This window comes from Heptranchias perlo, chromosome 1 (genome assembly GCF_035084215.1).
Source record: "Heptranchias perlo isolate sHepPer1 chromosome 1, sHepPer1.hap1, whole genome shotgun sequence".
Lineage (NCBI taxonomy): Eukaryota > Metazoa > Chordata > Chondrichthyes > Hexanchiformes > Hexanchidae > Heptranchias > Heptranchias perlo.
The window spans coordinates 59184391-59204489 of record NC_090325.1 but is presented as its reverse complement, the minus strand read 5'-3'; the positions used below and the strand labels follow the sequence as shown (position 1 = coordinate 59204489).

General features: G+C 42.6%; 1 protein-coding gene across 1 annotated transcript in view; it reads left to right on the top strand.

The window, feature by feature from the left end:
- Positions 1 to 512: 512 nt before the first annotated feature.
- LOC137322644 (fibroblast growth factor 10-like) overlaps positions 513 to 20099 on the top strand; it is a 141406-nt gene continuing 121819 nt past the window's right edge. Inside the window, exon 1 of the mRNA XM_067985555.1 lies at positions 513 to 1490. Within this exon, the coding sequence (XP_067841656.1) occupies positions 1202 to 1490 (289 nt within the window). The 5' untranslated portion in view covers positions 513 to 1201. The remainder of the gene's footprint in view (positions 1491 to 20099) is intronic.

Genomic DNA, 20099 nt, shown 5'->3' with positions numbered 1-20099 from the left:
CCAGACTTGTGTTTTTATGATCAAAACATTTGTAATAATACGAGATGCATGAGCTTTGAAGAGAAAACGTAACTCAGGATGACTCATGTTAGCAATTACAAACTGTTTACAGAGGTTTCTTTAATCCTGTGAGCATAAACAGACAGAAAATCTTACATGGTTAAAAAAATTTAAAAAGCAGTGACTAAAAGTGTGAACACTTTGTTTCTTCTACGGAAGCAAAGAGCAGATGATTCATTAAATTAGGACCTCCTTCAAAGCTGGCTAAGTTTAAAAAAGAAACTAATTGTGTCTTTCTGCTCTTCCTGACCAGTATATAATCTGGTTTGCAGGACTCTGCAGACTGGTCTCCTTCACATGTGCAGGAACAGTCAGAAAGCAGCAAGCTCCAGGTGGCTCTCAAGTACTTCGCTGCCAAAAAAGCCCACGCTGAAAAGCAAGTCCAAAGGGGCTCCCTAGAGGGAGTTGGATTCAGCCCGGAAGAGAGTGAGATTAGTAAAGCATGACTATACAACCCATGCTGGTGGCCGGCTTTCAGAGGAAAGAGGAACAGTAACGGCAATTAGCAAGACTGAAAGCTCCAGAAGGCTTACAATCAGTGATCTGCATAGTTCCCTCAGAAGGAATTTTCTTCCAGTACATGGTTTCAGATGTCCACTGCTGCCTGATCCATAACAGGCTGACCACCGCGGTAAGCACATCCCACCTCAGTGTGGCAATCACTGACATTTTTCACCAGGCTTTGACCTGTTTACTACAAGGCGAAACACTTCTGTCTCTTCAAAGCCACCAGCTTCCCTTGGGCTGCCGGGTGTCTTCAACAGATTCGAACCAGCTTTATGTGCCGTAGCCAAGACAAAGTGAGGTCTCTGCAGCACATCGTACACTTTTGTGGAGTTACATTATCAACCAGTTCTCAGAAAGAGGCATTCATAAAAACATGTGATCAAACGAATAAAGAAAAGAAGGAATAATTGAGGAGCACAGTAATTCTACAAAACGTGGAAGGTGGTAAAAGAGACCCCACACTGGAGATGATTCATCACTTGAGCTATGGATATTGATGAACTTCATTCAAAGGATAACAGAGGTCAGACAGAGAAGACCAGCAACAAACTCTCAACCTGCCGCATAAGTTTCCTTGGCATTCCAGTATGTTTCTTTTTATGAGACTTTTTCTAGTGCCAAGAGCTTCAGTACAATGTGGAAATGGATACTGACAAAGGGTGCCTCAGCCTTTACACACCTGGCTTATGTCTTTCTCCTCTTCCTCATCTGTTCTTCGTCTATTGCCTGCAATGACATCAGCAGAGATATGTTGTCTTCAAATATCACAAGCTCTTCATCCAGCCTGGGAAGGCATGTGCGCAGCTACAAATACCTGGAAGGAGATGTGCGGTGGAGGAAGCTGTTCTCTTTCACCAAATACTTTCTCAAGATCGATAGGAATGGCAAAGTCGGTGGAACAAAGAGGGAAAACTGCCCCTTCAGTGAGTATGGAATCGTCATTCAGCTTCATCCAGATGTTAGAAAATAAAATATTTACTTTAGTTTTATTTTTAAAAATTTGAACAGCTGATTTTTATTTTTTTTAGCAATAACATATTGCTTCATAAATCCAGACTTCTTGCATGCTTCAAGCAGGAGCTTTAAAGCATGAATGGTTGCCTGTTATTAGTAGCTCTTGCATAATTGCTGGGATGATTGTTGCATAATGATTTTCTTTTATAGCAGTTAATATTATCCAAGGGATCTCTAAATTGCTACCAAAGCCTTAAAATAATTACTGAGTGCCATTGAAGCCATTTTATATAAAGTTAAGGACATTGAGTCTTTTACAAGTTAAAAAAGTGCCCGTTCTGTTTTTGATTTCTTTTCCCGCATGTTGCTTTGACTGATTGCAGTTTAAGAGGCAAAGTTAAGGCACCACTACAGCTATTTGTCTTCTCCGATGCCTTCTTGCTGGTAACTCGATACTATTCCGTGTCTGTATTGTCAGTAACATATGTGGCACTTTGTGGTTCTTTGTGGTATTCTGTAATTTTATGAGTTCTTGTCATACTCCTCTGTGGCATTTTAAGCTTCTAAACAATATAATCAGCAAAATATACCCCAATACAAATACAGTACATTTTAGTTTATTTGGAGAATAAATCTTTTCAAAATTGTCCTATTTTCCTCCTGCGTGAGTCTTGCGAAGATTTTGTTTATGTGGCTAGTGTCTTAAAAACTTGGAGAAAAATGTGGCATTCAGTTAGTTAAATGGAAGATTTCTTTTGTATTTCAACATAACATCTGACGTTATCAGTGTCAATGTTTTGGCATCTTTCCTCTCCTTCGCAAGAGTAACATTTAGCATGGGAGCAGATTAGATTAATTGTGGTCTTCTTGGCCCCATCTATCCATATTTATTGTTTCATAGTGTTGAAAATGCACAAGTCTTGTTTCTGTGTTCTAGAATCTCTTATTTTACAATCGTTATTGCATAATAAATAAAGGAGTGAGGGAAAAATGTGTGATTACTTATTAATGCATCTTTGAAACTGTTTTCAGTTTATACACATTATAGAACAAGAAAATGCTGTAAACACACTGTAGGTCAAACAGCATCTAAAAGCGATATATTAATCTTTCACTTATAAATGAATTGGGTCTTGCCTTATCAGAATAAAATGCAAAATGGATGAAGCGATCATTTATTTTTTAACTAATAATCACTTTTAACCAATAAACTGAATTAGTCTAAATTAAAATCCATACTACAGCAATTTTCAATATTTTTTCTGTTCCTGCTTTTTAACAGCAGGAACATATTAAGACTGGGAAATGTGAAAAGGCCATTCAGCCTATCCAGCTCATTTCAGAGTTTGCTAACATTCTGTACTTGCGTCCCTGACAGGCTGTTTTATTTCATAGAATCACAGAAAGTTACGGTAGAGAAGGAGGCCATTCGGCCCTTCGTGTCCGTGCTGGCTGAAAAAGAGCTAGCCCACTTATTCCCACTTTCCAGCATTTGGTCTGTGGCCCTGTAGGTTACCGCACTTCAAGTGCATATCCAAGTACTTTTTAAATGAGTTGGGGGTTTCTACCCTCCTTTCAGGCAGTGAGTTCCAGACCCCCACCACCATCTGGGCGAAAAAATTTCTCCTCAGCCCCCCTCTAATCCTTCTACCAATTACTCTAAATCTATGGCCCCTGGTCACTGACCCCTCTGCTAAGGGAAATAGGTGCTCCCTATTCAGTCTATCTAGTCTGGTCATAATTTTATATACCTCAATTAAATCCCCCCTCAGCCTCCTTTGTTCCAAAGAAAACAACCCCAGCCTATCCAATCTTTTCTCATAAAATTCTCCAGTCCTGGCAACATCCTTATAAATCTCCTCTGCATCCTCTCTAGTGCAATCACATCTTTTCTGTAATGTGATGACCAGAACAGTACACAGTACTCAAGCTGTGGCCTAACCAATGTTTTATACAGTTCTAGCATAACCTCCCTGCTCTTATATTCTATGCCTTGGCTAATAAAGGAAAGTAGCCCGTATGCCTTTTTAACCACCTTATCTACCAGTCCTGCTACCTTCAGGGATCTGTGGACATGCACTCCAAGGTCCCTTTGTTCCTCTACACTTCTTGGTATCCTCCCATTTATTGTGTACTCCCTTGCCTTGTTTGACTTCCCCAAATGCATTGCCTCACACTTCTCTGGATTGAATTCCATTTACCACTTTTCTGCCCACCTGACCAATCCATTGATATCTTCCTGCAGTCTACAGCTTTCCTCCTCAGTATCAACCACACGGCCAATTTTTGTAAAATCTGGAAACTTCTTGATCAAGCCCCCCACATTCAAGTCCAAATCATTAAAATACACCACAAAAAGCAAGGGATCTAGTACTGAGCCCTGTGAAACCCCACTGGAAACAGCCTTCCAGTCACAAAAACACCCGTCGACCATTACCTTTTGCTTCCTGCCACTGAGCCAATTTTCGGTCCAACTTGCCACTCTCCCTTGGATCCCATGGGCTTTTACTTTTTTGACCAGTCTTCCATGTGAGACCTTGTCAAAAGCCTTGCTAAAATCCATGTATTCTACATCAAATGCGTTACCTCATCGACCCTCCTTGTTACCTGCTCAAAAAATTCAATCAAGTTAGTCAGATATGACCTCCCCTTAACAAATCCATGCTGACCGTCCTTGATTAACCCATGCCTTTCTAAATGATGATTTATGCTGTCCCTTAGAATCAATTCCAATAATTTGCCCACCACCGAGGTTAGACTGACTGGCCTATAATTACTCGGTCTATCTCCTTCTTCCTTTTTAAACAACGGTACAACGTTAGGAGTCCTCCAATCCTCCAGCACCACGCCTGTAGCCAGGGAGGATTGGAAAATGATGGTCAGAACCTCCGCTATTTCCTCCCTTACTTCTCTTAGCAGCCTGGGATACATTTCATCCGAGCCTGGTGATTTATCTACTTTCAAAGATGCTAAACCCCTAATACTTCCTCTCTCACTATGTTTATCCCATCCAATATTTCACACTCCTCCTCCTTAACTATAATCCCTGTATCGTTCCCCCTCTTTTGTGAAGACAGACACAAAGGGCTTGATTTTCGCACCTGCAATCGGGTGCGTTCGTGGCGGGGGGCTGCGAAAATCGGGGATTCCCGGGGCGGGTCGGGAGCCCGGCTCCAACCTGCCCCATTTCCGGGTTTCCCAATGACGCGCTCACATGCGCGCGCAGCCCCTGCATGTGGGACTCCCGCTGGCAATTAAAGCCGGCGGGGTGCCACTTAAAGTACTTGAACAGGTACTTCAGGTTGTTTACAGACCTGATTGACCTGTTATTTTAGCAGGGATGGGATTTTGCAACTGACTGAGACTGTTTCCCGTACTGGGGGAAACACTCCCAGTTGAAATGGACGTGTTGCAGCCATCAGCCTGTGGCAGCTGCAAAGGTCCATTTGACAGGTGGGGGGGGAGACCCTCACTCATTGCAGGAGGCCACTCTGTCACTTTGGACAAAGTTTGGCCTCCACCACCCTCCTCCTAACAACAAAATTCACCAACTTGCACACTTACCCCGGTGTCCAGACACATTTACCTACCTTGCAGACCCCCTCAGATGTGCATCTTCCGGATGGGGGCCGCCGTAGCTGCAGTCATGACCTCCTCAGAGGGCGAACAGCATCACCAGCCTCGCCGGCCACGCCGTCCACCTCTGACACGTGGAGCTCCACAACACAGTGCTGTGACACATCCACCTGCACAGCAGGAGGGAGGGCAACTGCAGAGAGAGATGCGTCGCAGAGGGCACTACCCTCGCCACAGGGTCCACATACCAAGGCTCAGCTTCCTGGACCTCTCTGAGCAGCAGTGCACATGGAGGCTCATGTAGTCGTGGACATCTGCAGCCTCCTTCATGCTGAGCTGCTCACGGCTGGCCCTAGCACCATCTTCTTACCTGTCGCTGTCAAAGTCACCACTGCCTTCAACAACGTCTCCTCCGCATCCTTCCAGGGTGCCACCAGGGACATCGCCGACGTCTCTCAGTCGTCTGCACAAAAGAGCCCTGCAAATACACCTAGACCCACTCTGCAGTGACACAATGGGTGTCATCAGTTGTGGGTCTTCATAGTGATCCTCAGGAAAGGGCATTATTGCACAAACCAGACAAGATTCGCGAAGACATGGCAGTAGTGGTGACAATATAATATGTAATGTGAGTTGATCAGAAATTACATATAAGTAAAAACCATGACAAACCCTCAAACACCCTTGTGCATCCCCTTCATGCTCACGACATGTTTGCCTTACACTTCCTACTGCACATGTGTGATGCATGCCCTGTGGCTGCAGCACAGGTAGTGGCAGGTTGAGTGAGGCTGACCGTGAAAGAGATGCATGAGAGGGTGAGTATGAGATAGAGCCATGAGATTGTATGAGGATTGGGTTGAGTGGTAGTGGCGGGATGAGTACTGGCGAGGTGAGTAAGTGCAGGTAAGATGAGGATGAGCTTTGAGTGGGTGTGAGGAGTGATGTGACAGAGTAGTGTTGGCAGTGCAGAAGGAGATGTGGGGTGGGGGCGGTGATGTGGCAGACGGAGTGTAGGGGAATGAGTAAGTGTACTCACATTGGCTGACCTACTGAGGTGATTGAAGCGCCTCCTGCACTGTATGTAGGTGGGCGATATGTTGGTGGTGCAGGTGACCTCCTCTGCCACCTCGAGCCAGGCCTTCTTGGTGGCAGAGGCAGGCCACTTCCTCCTGCCTGCCGGGGGGGAAGATCTCTGTCCTCCCCCTCCTCCTCACGCCATCCAATAAGAGCTGGAGTGAGGCATCATTAAAACTGGGAGCAGCCTTCCCCCTGGGCTGCTCCATGCTGTAATTTTTCCTATTTCTTGCAGCATCAGTCAGTGGAGGACTGCCCCTTTAAATAGAGCTCCTCCAGCTGACAGACCTTATTGCGCATGCGCAGTCCGCCCGCCGCGCAGCTCAGCAGCGGGGAACCCGGAAAAACAGGTAAGTGGATCCAAACAGCCTGCGATTGCACGCGGGGCAGACTGATTTCACCGGGCGCGTTACCCATGCGCCCAATCTACTCCCCGCCGCCATGGTAATATCGAGCCCAAAGTATTCATTAAGAATCATACCCACATCTTCCACCTCCACACAAAGGTTACCTTTTTGGTCTCTAATAGGCCCAACTCTTTCCTTAGTTATCCTCTTGCTCTTTGTGCATTTATAAAACATTTTTGGGTTTTCCTTAATTTTACTTGCCAATATTTTTTAATGCCCTCTCTTTGCTTCCTAATTTCCTTTTTAATTTCACCCCTGCACTTTTTGTACTCCTCTTGGCTTTCTGCAGTATTGAGCTCTTGGTGTCTGACATAAGTTTCCCTTTTCTGCCTTATCTTACCCTGTATGCTCCTTGTCATTCAGGGGGCTCTGAATTTGGCAGTCCCACCCTTTTCCTTTGTGGGAACATGTTTACTCTGAACCCCTTGAATCTCCCCCTTGAATGTCTCCTACTGTTCTGACACTGATTTACCTTCAAATATTTACCTTCTGTTTTCAGTCCACTTTTGCTAAGTAACTTTTCAGCTTAGTTAAATTGGCCTTTCACCAATTTAGAACTTTTACTCCTGTTCTATCTCTGTCCTTTTCCATAACTATGCTAAATCTAACTGAATTATGATCACTACCACCAAAATGCTCTCCCACTGTTACTCCTTCCACCTGCCCAGCTTCATTCCCTAAAACTAAATCCAGAACTGCCCCCCCCCCCCACCTCTTGTTGGCTTTCTACGTACTGGCTAAAAAAGTTCTCCTGAATGCAATTTAAATATTCTGTGGCCTCCATACCTTTTGCACTGATTGTATCCCAGTTAATATTAGAGTAGTTGAAATTCCCTACTATTATTGCCCTATTGTTTTTGCATTTCTCAGAAATTTGCCTGTATATTTGCTCTTCTATCTCTCTCTGACTGTTTGGGGGTCTATATTACACTCCAGCAGTGTGACTGCCCCTTTTTTGTTCTTTAGCTCAACCCATATGGCCTCATTTCATGATCCTTCTAACATATCATCCCTCCTCACAGCCGTAATTGTTTCTTTAACCAATTTGTTTCTTGCGACAACGGTAAGTCTATATCCTTCCACTCCCTAATCAGAAACGTGTCTATTCCTTTTGTCAGTGATTCAGCAGACCCAGCACTCACCATACTTGGTGGGCAGTTTGCTCCATGAATTTATGACTCTTGAGTCTGAATAAACAGCCTCTTCAATCACATTTAGTTTGTAGTTTCCTAAGCTTATAATCATAGGCTTATGCAACAGTGGTCACTAGGGTATATAAAAGATATTAGAATTTAAATTAATATCAGTTTTCAATTAATTGCCATCTCTTTCATAGTAAATTAAACAAAAATGTTAGAATGGAATCTAAACACATTTGTGATTAGCTTCCAAAGCTACATAGCGTGTTGTATCCAATTTGAATCTGCTGTTCTTCAAGGATCATTCATTTTTCAAATATGGAATATTTTTCTCAAAGAGTCCATATAATAATATTGAGGTGTTTCAAAAATATATAATTTCAAACCTGAGCCAGGATGAAAGAAGCACAGAAAATGGTGTCAAATGAGAGCAATTTTAAGTGAAATGTTGATGGATTGAAACACATCATTTTTAATTTCTGAATTTTAAAACTTTTGACATAACCTGGAAAGAGATGCTCAGTTCATGACCTTTAATATCACTGCCAGCAACATAGGGCAAATGACCAAAAATGATAGGCTATGTGATGTGTGACTGTGTGACACCTAAGGCACTAACATAATTATTGGCTAAGATAGTTATTTTAACACAAGTATAGAGTGTCATTAAGATGTCGTTTTAATGCTATGTAATTACAAGGGAACAAAGCCTTGATGCCCCAATGCTATCCCGCCAAATTAATGCCTTATTATGGTTTCTAACCTATGACCTTGGTATCACTTCTCAAACCTTAATGATATGTTTGGGGCTGCTTTTATTCAAAAATAAGTACAAATTCGCTCTTTAATTATATTATAGGACTAATTGCCTTTTTGAGCAAAGGTGCAACTTGTGTATTTTTTAATCTTAACTGTGTTATGACCAAATAATAATGAGTGAGAAATACCTCCAGTTTAACTTATTATAATTCTAATATACATAACAATTAGCGAAAGTTTTGTCGTTAGATTCAATTGTAGTTTTAATTTTTTCAATGAATTGTGAGGCAACCTAAAAATTGAATCGCTCTTCCAGTAATATACAGTGACTAGCTATTGGTAGAGTTATCAAGTGGCTGATATCTCACGTGCCTATCCTTCAATATGAAATATATTTTTTAAAATGGCCACCGTATTGACATGTTAAAATTATCATGAAGCAACAATCTCAAAAACTTGACTGAGCTGATGAAAAATGGTTAAGAGGCAATCCTAGATATGGCTGCAGGTTCAATCCTCCAAATAGCTGACTTCCCCAGTCTCAATCACAGTGTTGTATGGAGTGGGGTGGGGGGAGGTGCTAAGACCAGACACTTCCCGAACAGTGAAGGAAAGAAAACTCGAAGGGGCAGTATTCCCTGGCCTATCTCAATTACTTCCTAGTATGCAGTTCAGAGCAGCATTATTTTACTCAGAAATGAACGTCAAATTAGCTCTTTAATTATGGAGTGTTATAGGAATCACTGCCTTTATGAATAAAGGTACAATTTGTGTCCTGTTTTTAAGTCCTATCTATTATAATAATGAAGCATAATTTACTTCAGTTTAGTTTGGAGGCCTCGGCACAGGTTGGTTGTCCACCCACCTTCTTAACTGCAGTTGATGCATGACCCATGGCATGATTCCTATAGCTTGGGTGTAAAGCATTGTTAAAGGGTGGAAACAGAAATAAGAATGATCGAGAAATTGGTCCATTTACCGTTGGGACTGCTATTTTGTTCTGCCTCTCAACCTGTCTATATAGGATAGCGGTGCAATTTCACATTCTGACCTGTTAAAGTACTCACAGAGTCAATCACATTCAGACAAGGTGTTAGAAGATCTTATATCTCATTTATATGGCAGAACTGCTTCTAGTAGGAATGTCCCAGTCTGTGTTCCAAATTCTCCTTAGTTATTCGGCAAGATGGATTCTGAGACAAGCACCAATTGCTCTAAAGTCATGTTTGCAAACTTACAATTCTGACTGTGCACCTTTTACAATATCAGGAAAAGGTCCAACAGGTCAGAATAGCAGTCCCAACGGTAAGTGTTCCCAGTGGCAGTGATTCACATTTGCCGTTGTGGTGCTATACCTTTAGAGGCAGATTTCAAAACCATCTCTGGAGAGACCATTTTAATATAAATGGAATTTAACCTAGCAACAACACCCCAGAAATTGCTGTTGAACATAAGAACATAAGAACTAGGAGCAGGAATAGGCCATACGATCCCTCAAGCCTGCTCCATCACTCAATCAAATCATAGCTGATTTTCAACCTCAACTCCACTTTCCTGCCCGATCCCCATATCCTTTGATTCCCCTAAAATCTAAAAATCTGTCTAGCTCAATGACTCATCCACCACAGCCCTCTGGGGTAGAGAATTCCAAAGATTCACCACCCTCTGGGTGAATAAATTCCTCCTCATCTCAGTCTTAAATGGCCGACCCCTTATCCTGCGACTATGCCCTATAGTTCCAGACTCTCCAGCCAGGGGAAACAACCTCTCAGCATCTACCCTGTCAAACCCCTTCAGAATCTTATATGTTTCAATTATATCACCTCTCATTCTTCTAAACTCCAGAGAGTATAGGCCCATTCTATTCAATCTTAGGTATAATGTTTTATGCTAATGGCAATTAAGCAGAAATATCAGGAACATAGGAACAGGAGTAGGCCATTCAGCCCCTTGAGCCTGTTCTGCCATTCAGTTAGATCATGGTTAATCTGTATCCTAACTCCATTTACCAGCCTTGGTTCAATATCCCTTAATACCATTAGCTAGAAAAAAAATCTATCGATCTCAGATTTAAAATTATTAATTGAGCTTGCATCTACTGCTTTTTGTGGGAGAGAGTTCCACACTTCCATCACCCTTTGCATGAAGAAATGTTTCCTAACTTCTCTCCTGAATGGCTTCACTCTGATTTTAAGGTTATGTCCCCTTGTCCTAGACTCCCCCACTAGCGGAAAAAGTTTCTCTCTATTTACCCTATCAATTCCTTTCAAAATCCAAAAACCTCAATCAAACACCTCATAATTTAACCCTTGGAGCCCTGGTAACATATTGTTGAATCTGTGCTGCACTCCTTCCAAGGCCAATATATCCTTTCTGAAATGTGGTGCCCAGAACTGTACACAGTGCTCCAGATGTTGTCTAACCAGGGCTTTGTATAGCTGTGACAAAACTTCCTAGAACATATGAACATAAGAAATAGGAGCAGGAGTAGGCCATCCAGCCCCTCGAGCCTGCTCTGCCATTCAACAACATCATGGCTAATCTACTACCTCAACATAATTTTTCTGCACTATCCCCATATCCTTTGATGCCTTTAATATCGAGAAATATATCGATCTGTTTTGAATGTACTCAATGACAGCCTTCACAGCCCTCTGGGGTAGAGAATTCCAAAGATTCACCACCCTCTGAGTGAAAAAAATTCTCCTCATCTCAGTCCTAAATAGCCTACCCCTTATTCTGAGTCTAGGTTCTCCAGCCAGGGGAAACATCCTTCCTGCATCTACCCTGTCGAACCCTGTAAGAATTTTGTATGTTTCAATGAGATCACCTCTTATTCTTCCAAACTCCAGAGAATACATTCCTAGTCTACTCAATCTCTCCTCATACGACAATCCCACCATCCCAGGATTCAGTCTGGTGAACCTTCGTTGCACTTTCTGAGGTAAGGAGACCAAAATTGTACACAATACTCCAAGTGCGGTCTCACCAAGGCCCTATATAATTGCAGTAAGACATCTTTACTCCTGTACTCAAATCCTCTTGCAATAAAGGCCAACATTCCATTTACCTTCCTAATTGCTTACTGCACCTGCATGTTAGCTTTCAGTGACTCATGTACAAGGACACCCAGGTCCCTTTGAACATCAACATTTCCCAATCTCTCACCATTTAAAAAATACTCTGCATTTCTGTTTTTCTTACCAAAGTGGATAACTTCACATTTTTCCACATTATATTCCATCTGCCATGTTCTTGCCCACTCACTTAGCCTGTCTATATCCCCATGAAGCCTCTTTGCATCCTCCTCACAACTCACATTCCCACCTAGTTTTGTGTCATCAGCAAACTTGGAAATATTACATTTGGCCCCCTCATCCAAATCATTGATATGGATTGTGAATAGCTGGGGCCCAAGCACTGATCCCTGCAGTACCCCACTAGTCACAGTCTGCTGACTTGAAAAAGACCTGCTTATTCCTCCTCTCTGTTTTCTGTCTGTTAACCCATTCTCAATCCATGCCAGTATATTACCCCCAATTCCATGTGCTCTAACTTTACCAACCTCCTGGGTGGGACCTTATCGAAAGCCTTCTGCAAATCCAAATACACCACATCCACTGGTTCCCCCTTATATTTTTTATTTATTTATTCGTTCATGGGATGTGGGTGTCGCTGGCGAGGCCGGCATTTATTGTCCATCCCTAATTGCCCTTGAGAAGGTGGCGGTGAGCCGTCTTCTTGAACCGCTGCAGTCCGTGTGGTGAAGGTTCTCCCACAATGCTGTTAGGAAAGGAGTTCCAGGATTTTGACCCAGCGATGATGAAGGAATGGTGATATATTTCCAAGTCGGGATGGCGTGTGACTTGGAGGGGAACGTGCAGGTGGTGTTGTTCCCATGTGCCTGCTGCTCTTGTCCTTCTATTCTACTGGTTACATCCTCAAATAACTCTAATAGGTTTGTCAAACATGATTTCCCTTTCATAAATCCATGTTGACTTTGCCAAATCCTATTATTATTTTCTAAGAGTCCTGTTATCACATCCTTTATAATAGATTCTAGCATTTTCCCTACTACTGATGTCAGGCTAATAGGTCTGTAGTTCCCTGTTTTCTCTCTCCCTCCTTTCTTAAATAGTGGCGTTACATTTGCCACCCTCCAATCTGTAGGAACCGTTCCAGAATCTATAGAATTTTGGAAGATGACAACCAATGCATCCACTATCTCTATAGCCACCTCTTTTAAAACTCTGGGATGTCGATCATCAGGTCCTTGGGATTTATCGACTTTCAGCCCCATTAATTTCTCTAGAACTGTTTTTTACGAATACTAATTTCTTTCAGTTCCTCATTCTTGCCAGACCCTTGGTTCTCTAGTATTTCTGGGAGGATTTTTGTGTCTTCTTCCATGAAGACAGACACAAAGTTTAATTTCTCTGCCATTTCCTTATTCCCCATTATAAATTCTCCCATCTCTATCTGTAAGGGACCCATATTTGCCTTTGTCAATCTTTTCCTTTTTACATACCTATAGAAGCTTTTACAGTCCATTTTTATGTTTCTCGCTAGTTTAGTCTCATTCTATTTTCCCTTTCTTTATCAATTTCTTGGTCCTCCTTTGCTGAATTCTAAAATGCTCCCAATCCTCAGGCTTACTGCTTTTTCTGGCAACTTTATATGCCTCTTCCTTTGATTTAATACTATCTTTAATTTCTCTTGTTAGCCACGGTTGGCCACTTTTCCTGTTGGGTTTTTGTGCCTTAAAGGAATATATATTTGTTGCAAATTATGTATTAATTTTGTAAGCGCTAGCCATTGCTTGTCTACCATCATACCTTTTAATGTAGTTCCCCAATCCACCACAGCCAACTTGCGCCTCATATCTTCGTAGTTTCTTTTGTTTAGATTTAAGATCCTAGTTTCGGATTGAACTACATCACTTTCAAACTTAATGAAGAATTCTATCATATTATGGTCACTCTTCGCTAAGGGCTCCTTTACAACAAGATTATTAATTAACCCTTTCTCATTGCACAATACTAGATCTAAAATAGCCTGTTCCCTAGTTGGTTCCTCAACATACTGATAAGAACATAAGAACATAAGAAATAGGAGCAGGAGGAGGCCAAATTGGCCCCTCGAGCCTGCTCCGCCATTCAATAAGATCATGGCTGATCTGATCCTAACCTCAAATCTAAATTCATGTCCAATTTCCTGCCCGCTCCCCGTAACCCCTAATTCCCTTTACTTCTAGGAAACTGTCTATTTTTGTTTTAAATTTATTTAATGATGTAGCTTCCACAGCTTCCTGGGGCAGCAAATTCCACAGACCTACTACCCTCTGAGTGAAGAAGTTTCTCCTCATCTCAGATCTAGAAAACCACCTTGTATACATTCCAGGAATTTGTCCTCCACAGTATTAGTGCTAAATTGGTTTGCCCAATCCTCCCCTTTATATTCTAGCCCTCTAAATATAAATGATGTGGAGATGCCAGTGATGGACTGGGGTTGACAATTGTAAACAATTTTACAACACCAAGTTATAGTCCAACAATTTTATTTTAAAATTCACAAGCTTTCGGAGGCTTCCTCCTTCCTCAGGTGAATGTCAAGAAATCCTCGAACCTCTCGCATTTATAAATCACAGAACAATACCTGGTGATTACAGAAGTCTTTTCAACTGCCTGTTGCCAAGGCAACCAAAGTGTTCAGACAGATAGGTGTTACCTACAGGGCCACTGAATATGCAAACGGCCAGAACAAAAAAAAACAGAGAGAGAGAGACAGAAACATCCGGAAGGAAAAGACAGCAATTGACCCGTTATATTAAAAATAGATAACTTTTGTTCGCTGGTGGGGTTACGTGTAGCGTGACATGAACCCAAGATCCCGGTTGAGGCCGTCCTCATGGGTGCGGAACTTGGCTATCAATTTCTGCTCGACGATTTTGCGTTGTCGTGTGTCTCGAAGGCCGCCTTGGAGTACGCTTACCCGAAGGTCGGTGGCTGAATGTCCTTGACTGCTGAAGTGTTCCCCGACTGGGAGGGAACCCTCCTGTCTGGCGATTGTTGCACGGTGTCCGTTCATCCGTTGTCGCAGCGTCTGCATGGTCTCACCAATGTACCATGCTTTGGGGCATCCTTTCCTGCAACATATGAGGTAGACAACGTTGGCCGAGTCACAGGAGTATGAACCATGCACCTGGTGGGTGGTGTCCTCTCGTGTGATGGTGGTATCTGTGTCGATGATCTGGCATGTCTTGCAGAGGTTACAGTGGCAGGGTTGTGTGGTGTTGTGGACGCTGTTCTCCTGAAAGCTGGGTATCTACTCTAGATATAAAGGCAGTGCAGTATACCCTCTCTTACCATATGTTTCCTGACACTAAGGAAATTGCAAGAGGGCAAAAGCCAAATGCAAGCATTAATGTACCCAAATCATTTAAGGGGATCAGGTAAGGTACTTAAGGAGATCGCACCTATATTGTTGCATTTACCCTTCACTGGTAAAATGCATTAATCTTACTCAGGTGGAAGAAATGTTAATGGTGAAGCTGCACTAAGAAAGCTGGAATCTTCATTTAAAGGTGAGTAGATTCAAAGTTTGTTTTGAAATTCTAGTTGCTAGAGGGAACTCATTCAGTACTCTGGACTTGGGCAAGAAGGGCAAGCAAGTGCAGGTAAGGCCTGTCCATAACGTCAGGTGGCAAGCGTGGCATACCGACAAGTCGTGTCACCATGCAACACGCCTGATTTCCTGTACCAGTCACAGTTAGATGATGATGACACTCCCTCTTCCATAATCTCCAACTTGTCAAAACTCAGCTGGAGTCCCACACTAAGTTACATATGTCCATCACTCCTTTCCTCTCTGACCTACAGTGGCTCCTCATCCCCTAACACCTTAAATATAAAATTTTCATCCATTTCTTTAATCCCCCAATGGTTTCCCCTCACCCTATCTCTGCAACCTCCTCCTGACATTTGAAAACAAAATGCTACACAGACTTTGTTGTTTAAGCTGTCGGTGTAGACAACATTCCTTCGCTTATATTACCATCCATTTCCCGTTCCCTTCACTTCCCCCCCTACACTCTCCTCTTCATTTCCATCCTTTTCCCTCCTTCGCTGCCTTCCATTACCCTCTCACTGTTATTCATCCTCCCGTTTCCCACTTGCCAAGCATTCTGCCCCTCATCTTCCCAACCATTACCCCTTCCCTTCTCTTCACCGGCTCTATCCTCTCCCCTCCCCAACGAATTCTCTTCTCCCTTTGCCTAATATTCCCCTTAAGAACATAAGAATGATAGAATGATAGAAAGGTTACAGCACGGAAGGAGGCCATTCGGCCCATCGAGTCCGCACCGGCTCTATGCAAGAGCAATCCAACTAGTCCCATTCCCCTGCCCTATCCCCTTAGCCCTGCAAATTTTTTCCTTTCAAGTACTTATCCAGTTCCCTTTTGAAGGCCATGATTGAATCTGCCTCAACCACCCCCTCAGGCAGATCCTAACCACTCGCTATGTAAAGAAAGTTTTTCCTCATGTCACCTTGGTTCTTTCGCCAATCACCCTAAATCTATGTCCTCTGGTTCTTGACCCTTCTGCCAATGGGAACAGTTTCTCTCTATCAACTCTGTCTAGACCCTTCATGATTCTGAATACCTCTATCAAATCTCCTCTTAACCTAAGACCATAAGAAATAGGAGCAGGAGTAGGCCATATGCCCCCTCGAGCCTGTTCCATCATTCAATAAGATCATGGCTGATCTTCAACCTCAACTCCACTTCCCCGCCCGATCCTCACATCTCTTGATTCCCTTAGAGTCCAAAACTCTATCGATCCCTTCCTTTGCTTTCCCCAACAGTTACACCTTCCTTTGCCAGCCATTCTCCCTTCCCTTGTGAACTATTCCCCCATTCCCTTACAAACCAGCCCTTTCCTCGTACCAATCACTTCTCTTCCTCTCTTGCCAACTATATGACCCTGCCATTTATCACCCACATTTATTTCTTCTTTATGTAGTGTGTGAATGTTAGCAGTTTGAGTTGGCATGGGGCTGCCCCTTTATGCTTGTACTTTGTTTTAGATGTGGGATAACTAATCTACTACTCCTTCTAAGTGATTCCTTGTGGCAGGAGTAAGTGTGCTGCTTGGCTGCAGATTTTCACCGACCATCTGCTGGATTTATGATGGCCATAGACCTTCTTGAATTCTGCATTAAAAGAATCCTGGATGTGAGTCAATGGTCTGTGGTGACTGACTGCTGTTGCCTGCTCCATAGAACTGCCCTTACTCGGTTTCGCTTCTATCTATCTAATCACAGCCAGAGCATCCCTAGCAATGGCTTCTCTTCCCACCCCCACACCATTGCCTCCAGTGTTCCTTAAGGATTTGTGTTTGGGTCTGCTCTCTTACTCATCTACAGGCTACCATTGACAACATCAGACATTGGCCGGGATTCTCCTCCACATTCCCACTGCATGTAAAAGGTGGTGTGGGGGCAGGGCCCAAGTCCCTGGAAGATTTCCCTCCCACTTTCTTTGGTTGCCACTTTTATTGGCTGCCATGGAAATGGTGGCAGTAAGCCCTGGGAAGGGGTGGTAATGGTCTTATCGTGTCCCCATGGAGGGGGAGGGTCATGTAGTATCCCCCTCTCCCTTGAGTCTGGCCCCCAACACGTACCTCCTAAAGCCCCAGTCTTAGCCAAGGCCTTCAGTGGGATAGCATATCCAATTTTCATGGTCCCTCATTGGCTCTTCTGGTATTGCAGCAACATCCACCATTGATATTCTGCTCTTCCCATTGGTGGGCTCCCGCTTAGTGGTGGGAATACTTCTGGGAGCCCACCATGCATTTCTAATGAGGCCTGATCTAAGGAAATGGATCAGGGGTGGGGCAGAGTCAGAGGGGCATGCAGAGGTCCCACTCCACTGGAAATGCAACCTAAAGAAGAAAATCCTGGTCAATGCATCAGGTCCCCATGTATGCCAATGACACCCAGCTCTCTACCACCTCTCTCAATCCCTTCACTGCCTCTGTGCTGTCAAACATCGAGTGTTGCATGAGCTATAGCTTCTTGCAACTAAATATTGGGAGGACTAAAGCCATAGTCTTCATTCCCTGCCACAAATTCCATATCCTTACTGACTCCATTCCACTGCCTCAGGCTAATCCAGACTGTTCGCAACCTCAGCATCTGACCTTGAGCAGAGCTTCCAACACCATATCTTCTCCATCCCAAAGACCTCCTAATTCCAGCTCCATAACATTGCTCACCTCCATCCCTACCTCACTCCAGCTGCTGCTGAATCCCTCCAACATGCCTTTTGTCACCTCTAGACTCAACTATTCTCTACACTACAACAGTGACCACACTTCAAAAGTACTTCATTGATTGTAAAGCGCTTTGGATCATCCTGAGGCCATGAAAGGCACTATATAAATGAAAGAAAGAAAGACTTGCATTTATATAGCGCTGTTCATGACCTCAGGGCATCCCAAATCGCTTTATAGCCAATGAAGTACTTTTGAATTGTAGTCACTATTGTAATGTAGGAAACATGGCCGCCAATTTGTGCACAGCAAGATCCCACAAACAGCAATGTGATAATGACCAAATAATCTTGTTTTAGTGGTGTTGGTTGAGGGATAAATATTAGCCAGGACATGGGGGAGAACTCTTTCTTTATTCCAGTGCTCTTTTGGCATTCACCCATCCTCCACCCTCCATAATCTTCAGCTCATACAAAACTCTACTACCTGTATCTGATACTACACCAAGTTCCACTCACCCTGTGCTTATTGAAATAGATTGGGTTCCGGTCACTCAATGTCTCAAATTTAAAATTCTAATCCTTGCTAAATCCCTCCGTGATCTCACCCACCCCTCCATATCTCTGTAACATCCTCCAGCCCTACAAGCCCCCTCCAACACCCGCCCACCCCCACAATTCTCTGTTCCTCTAACTCTGGCCTTTTGTTCATACCCTCTCCCTTCGCCCCATCTTCAGTGACCATGGCTTCAGATACCTAGATACCATTTTATGGAGTATCCTCCTCAAACCCCTCAGCCTCACCCTCAAATTTTTGGTCAGCATTTTCGTCTTTGGCTCAGTGTCCATTTCTTTCCTCAAGCCTTTGTGAAGCACCTTACGGATGTTTTTCTACATTAAAGGTGCCATATCTATGCAAGATGCTGTCATTATCAAGTTATCCCCTCTTATGCCTGGTGCACCATGTGCTTCTGGGCATGGTAGAGGTAGCTATCAGTCACTTAAATCGTGTGCCTCCTCACTCAAAGACTTTGCCTTTTTAGTGCTAATACAGATTCTTAACTGCCCCCTAGTTATAATTCATAGAGGCTTTAGCGGATTGATACTGCTCCCTCCTCATTGGCTGACCCACTGTGCAAAAGTAAATGACCAAGACTGAAAAAGCACTACCACGGGTAGACCAAGAGGATTGAATTGTCCCAAAAACCTTTTGTAATCCACAATCCTAAATAACACACTAATAGCAATTTCTGGATAATATAATGTTAAATAGGGTGAAATTTTTTTTTTAATACAGAAATATATAGGGTGTGGTTTGGTGGTTTAAGAATTTGGGGATAATAAGTGTATCATGATCTAATCTGAACTGACTGTTAATGATTAGTAATCAGCTGCAGATGATCAATAAACCTGCAGTGATTATGTCAAGATCATTTTCTTTTCAATAAGGATGTCAAAACACATCAGCTACAAAGAGCGTCCTGGCCATTCAAGTCTCAGGCAGCCCCAAGCAACTGAAGTGGAAATGAAATAAACTACCTCCTGCCTCTGCTGTACATATATTATAATAAAGAACAGATAAACAGGAGTGATTTCCAGGCAGCAATCTGATCCAAACTTTGCTCTGGCAGGTTTTGATATCATGAGAGACCCTTGATAAGGCTTCTACCCAGTAGTCACTACTGAGTACCTTAATATTGTATGGTAATAAACAGGTTATATTATGTTGTAATTTTATACTTTATAAATATGAATTAAATGATCAGGTATAAAAATTCAATTGATACAGATTACATATTTAAATCCCACCATCAAATAAAGAACTTTATTAGCAAAGCCCCCAGCACTAATCATCTGTTTTGTTTAATATATATTCAGACATAACCATTAATAAACTTAAAAGAATAAATCTTTCAAAAGATACAGTAATAGAACATCAAGATAGTGTTTTTCTTGCATAATAACTTCATTATCATATCAAAGATGACTTTATAGTTGCTCCATACAAGTAAAAACATGTATTGATCAGAAATGGTAAAGATACAGTACTTTTCAAAATGCTTTGCCAATACTGAGGTGATTATTCATCTTTTCAATACCAGAGAATGCGTTCCTATCTTAGTTCAGAAAATAATCTGTCATGAATTCAATTTCTGCTAAAGCAATAGTCTCTCCTAGTCAATGTCATTCTCAGCTATAGAATAGTTTAATGTTATTTTGAATTGCGCAGTCTCCTGCCAATCTTAGCATCACATTTATATTCCAGCTATGTAAACAAACATATATACCAGATTTATGAACATGTGGGGAACTGTATATTTTACTGCCTGTCTAAGCTGTTTAGTTTTGA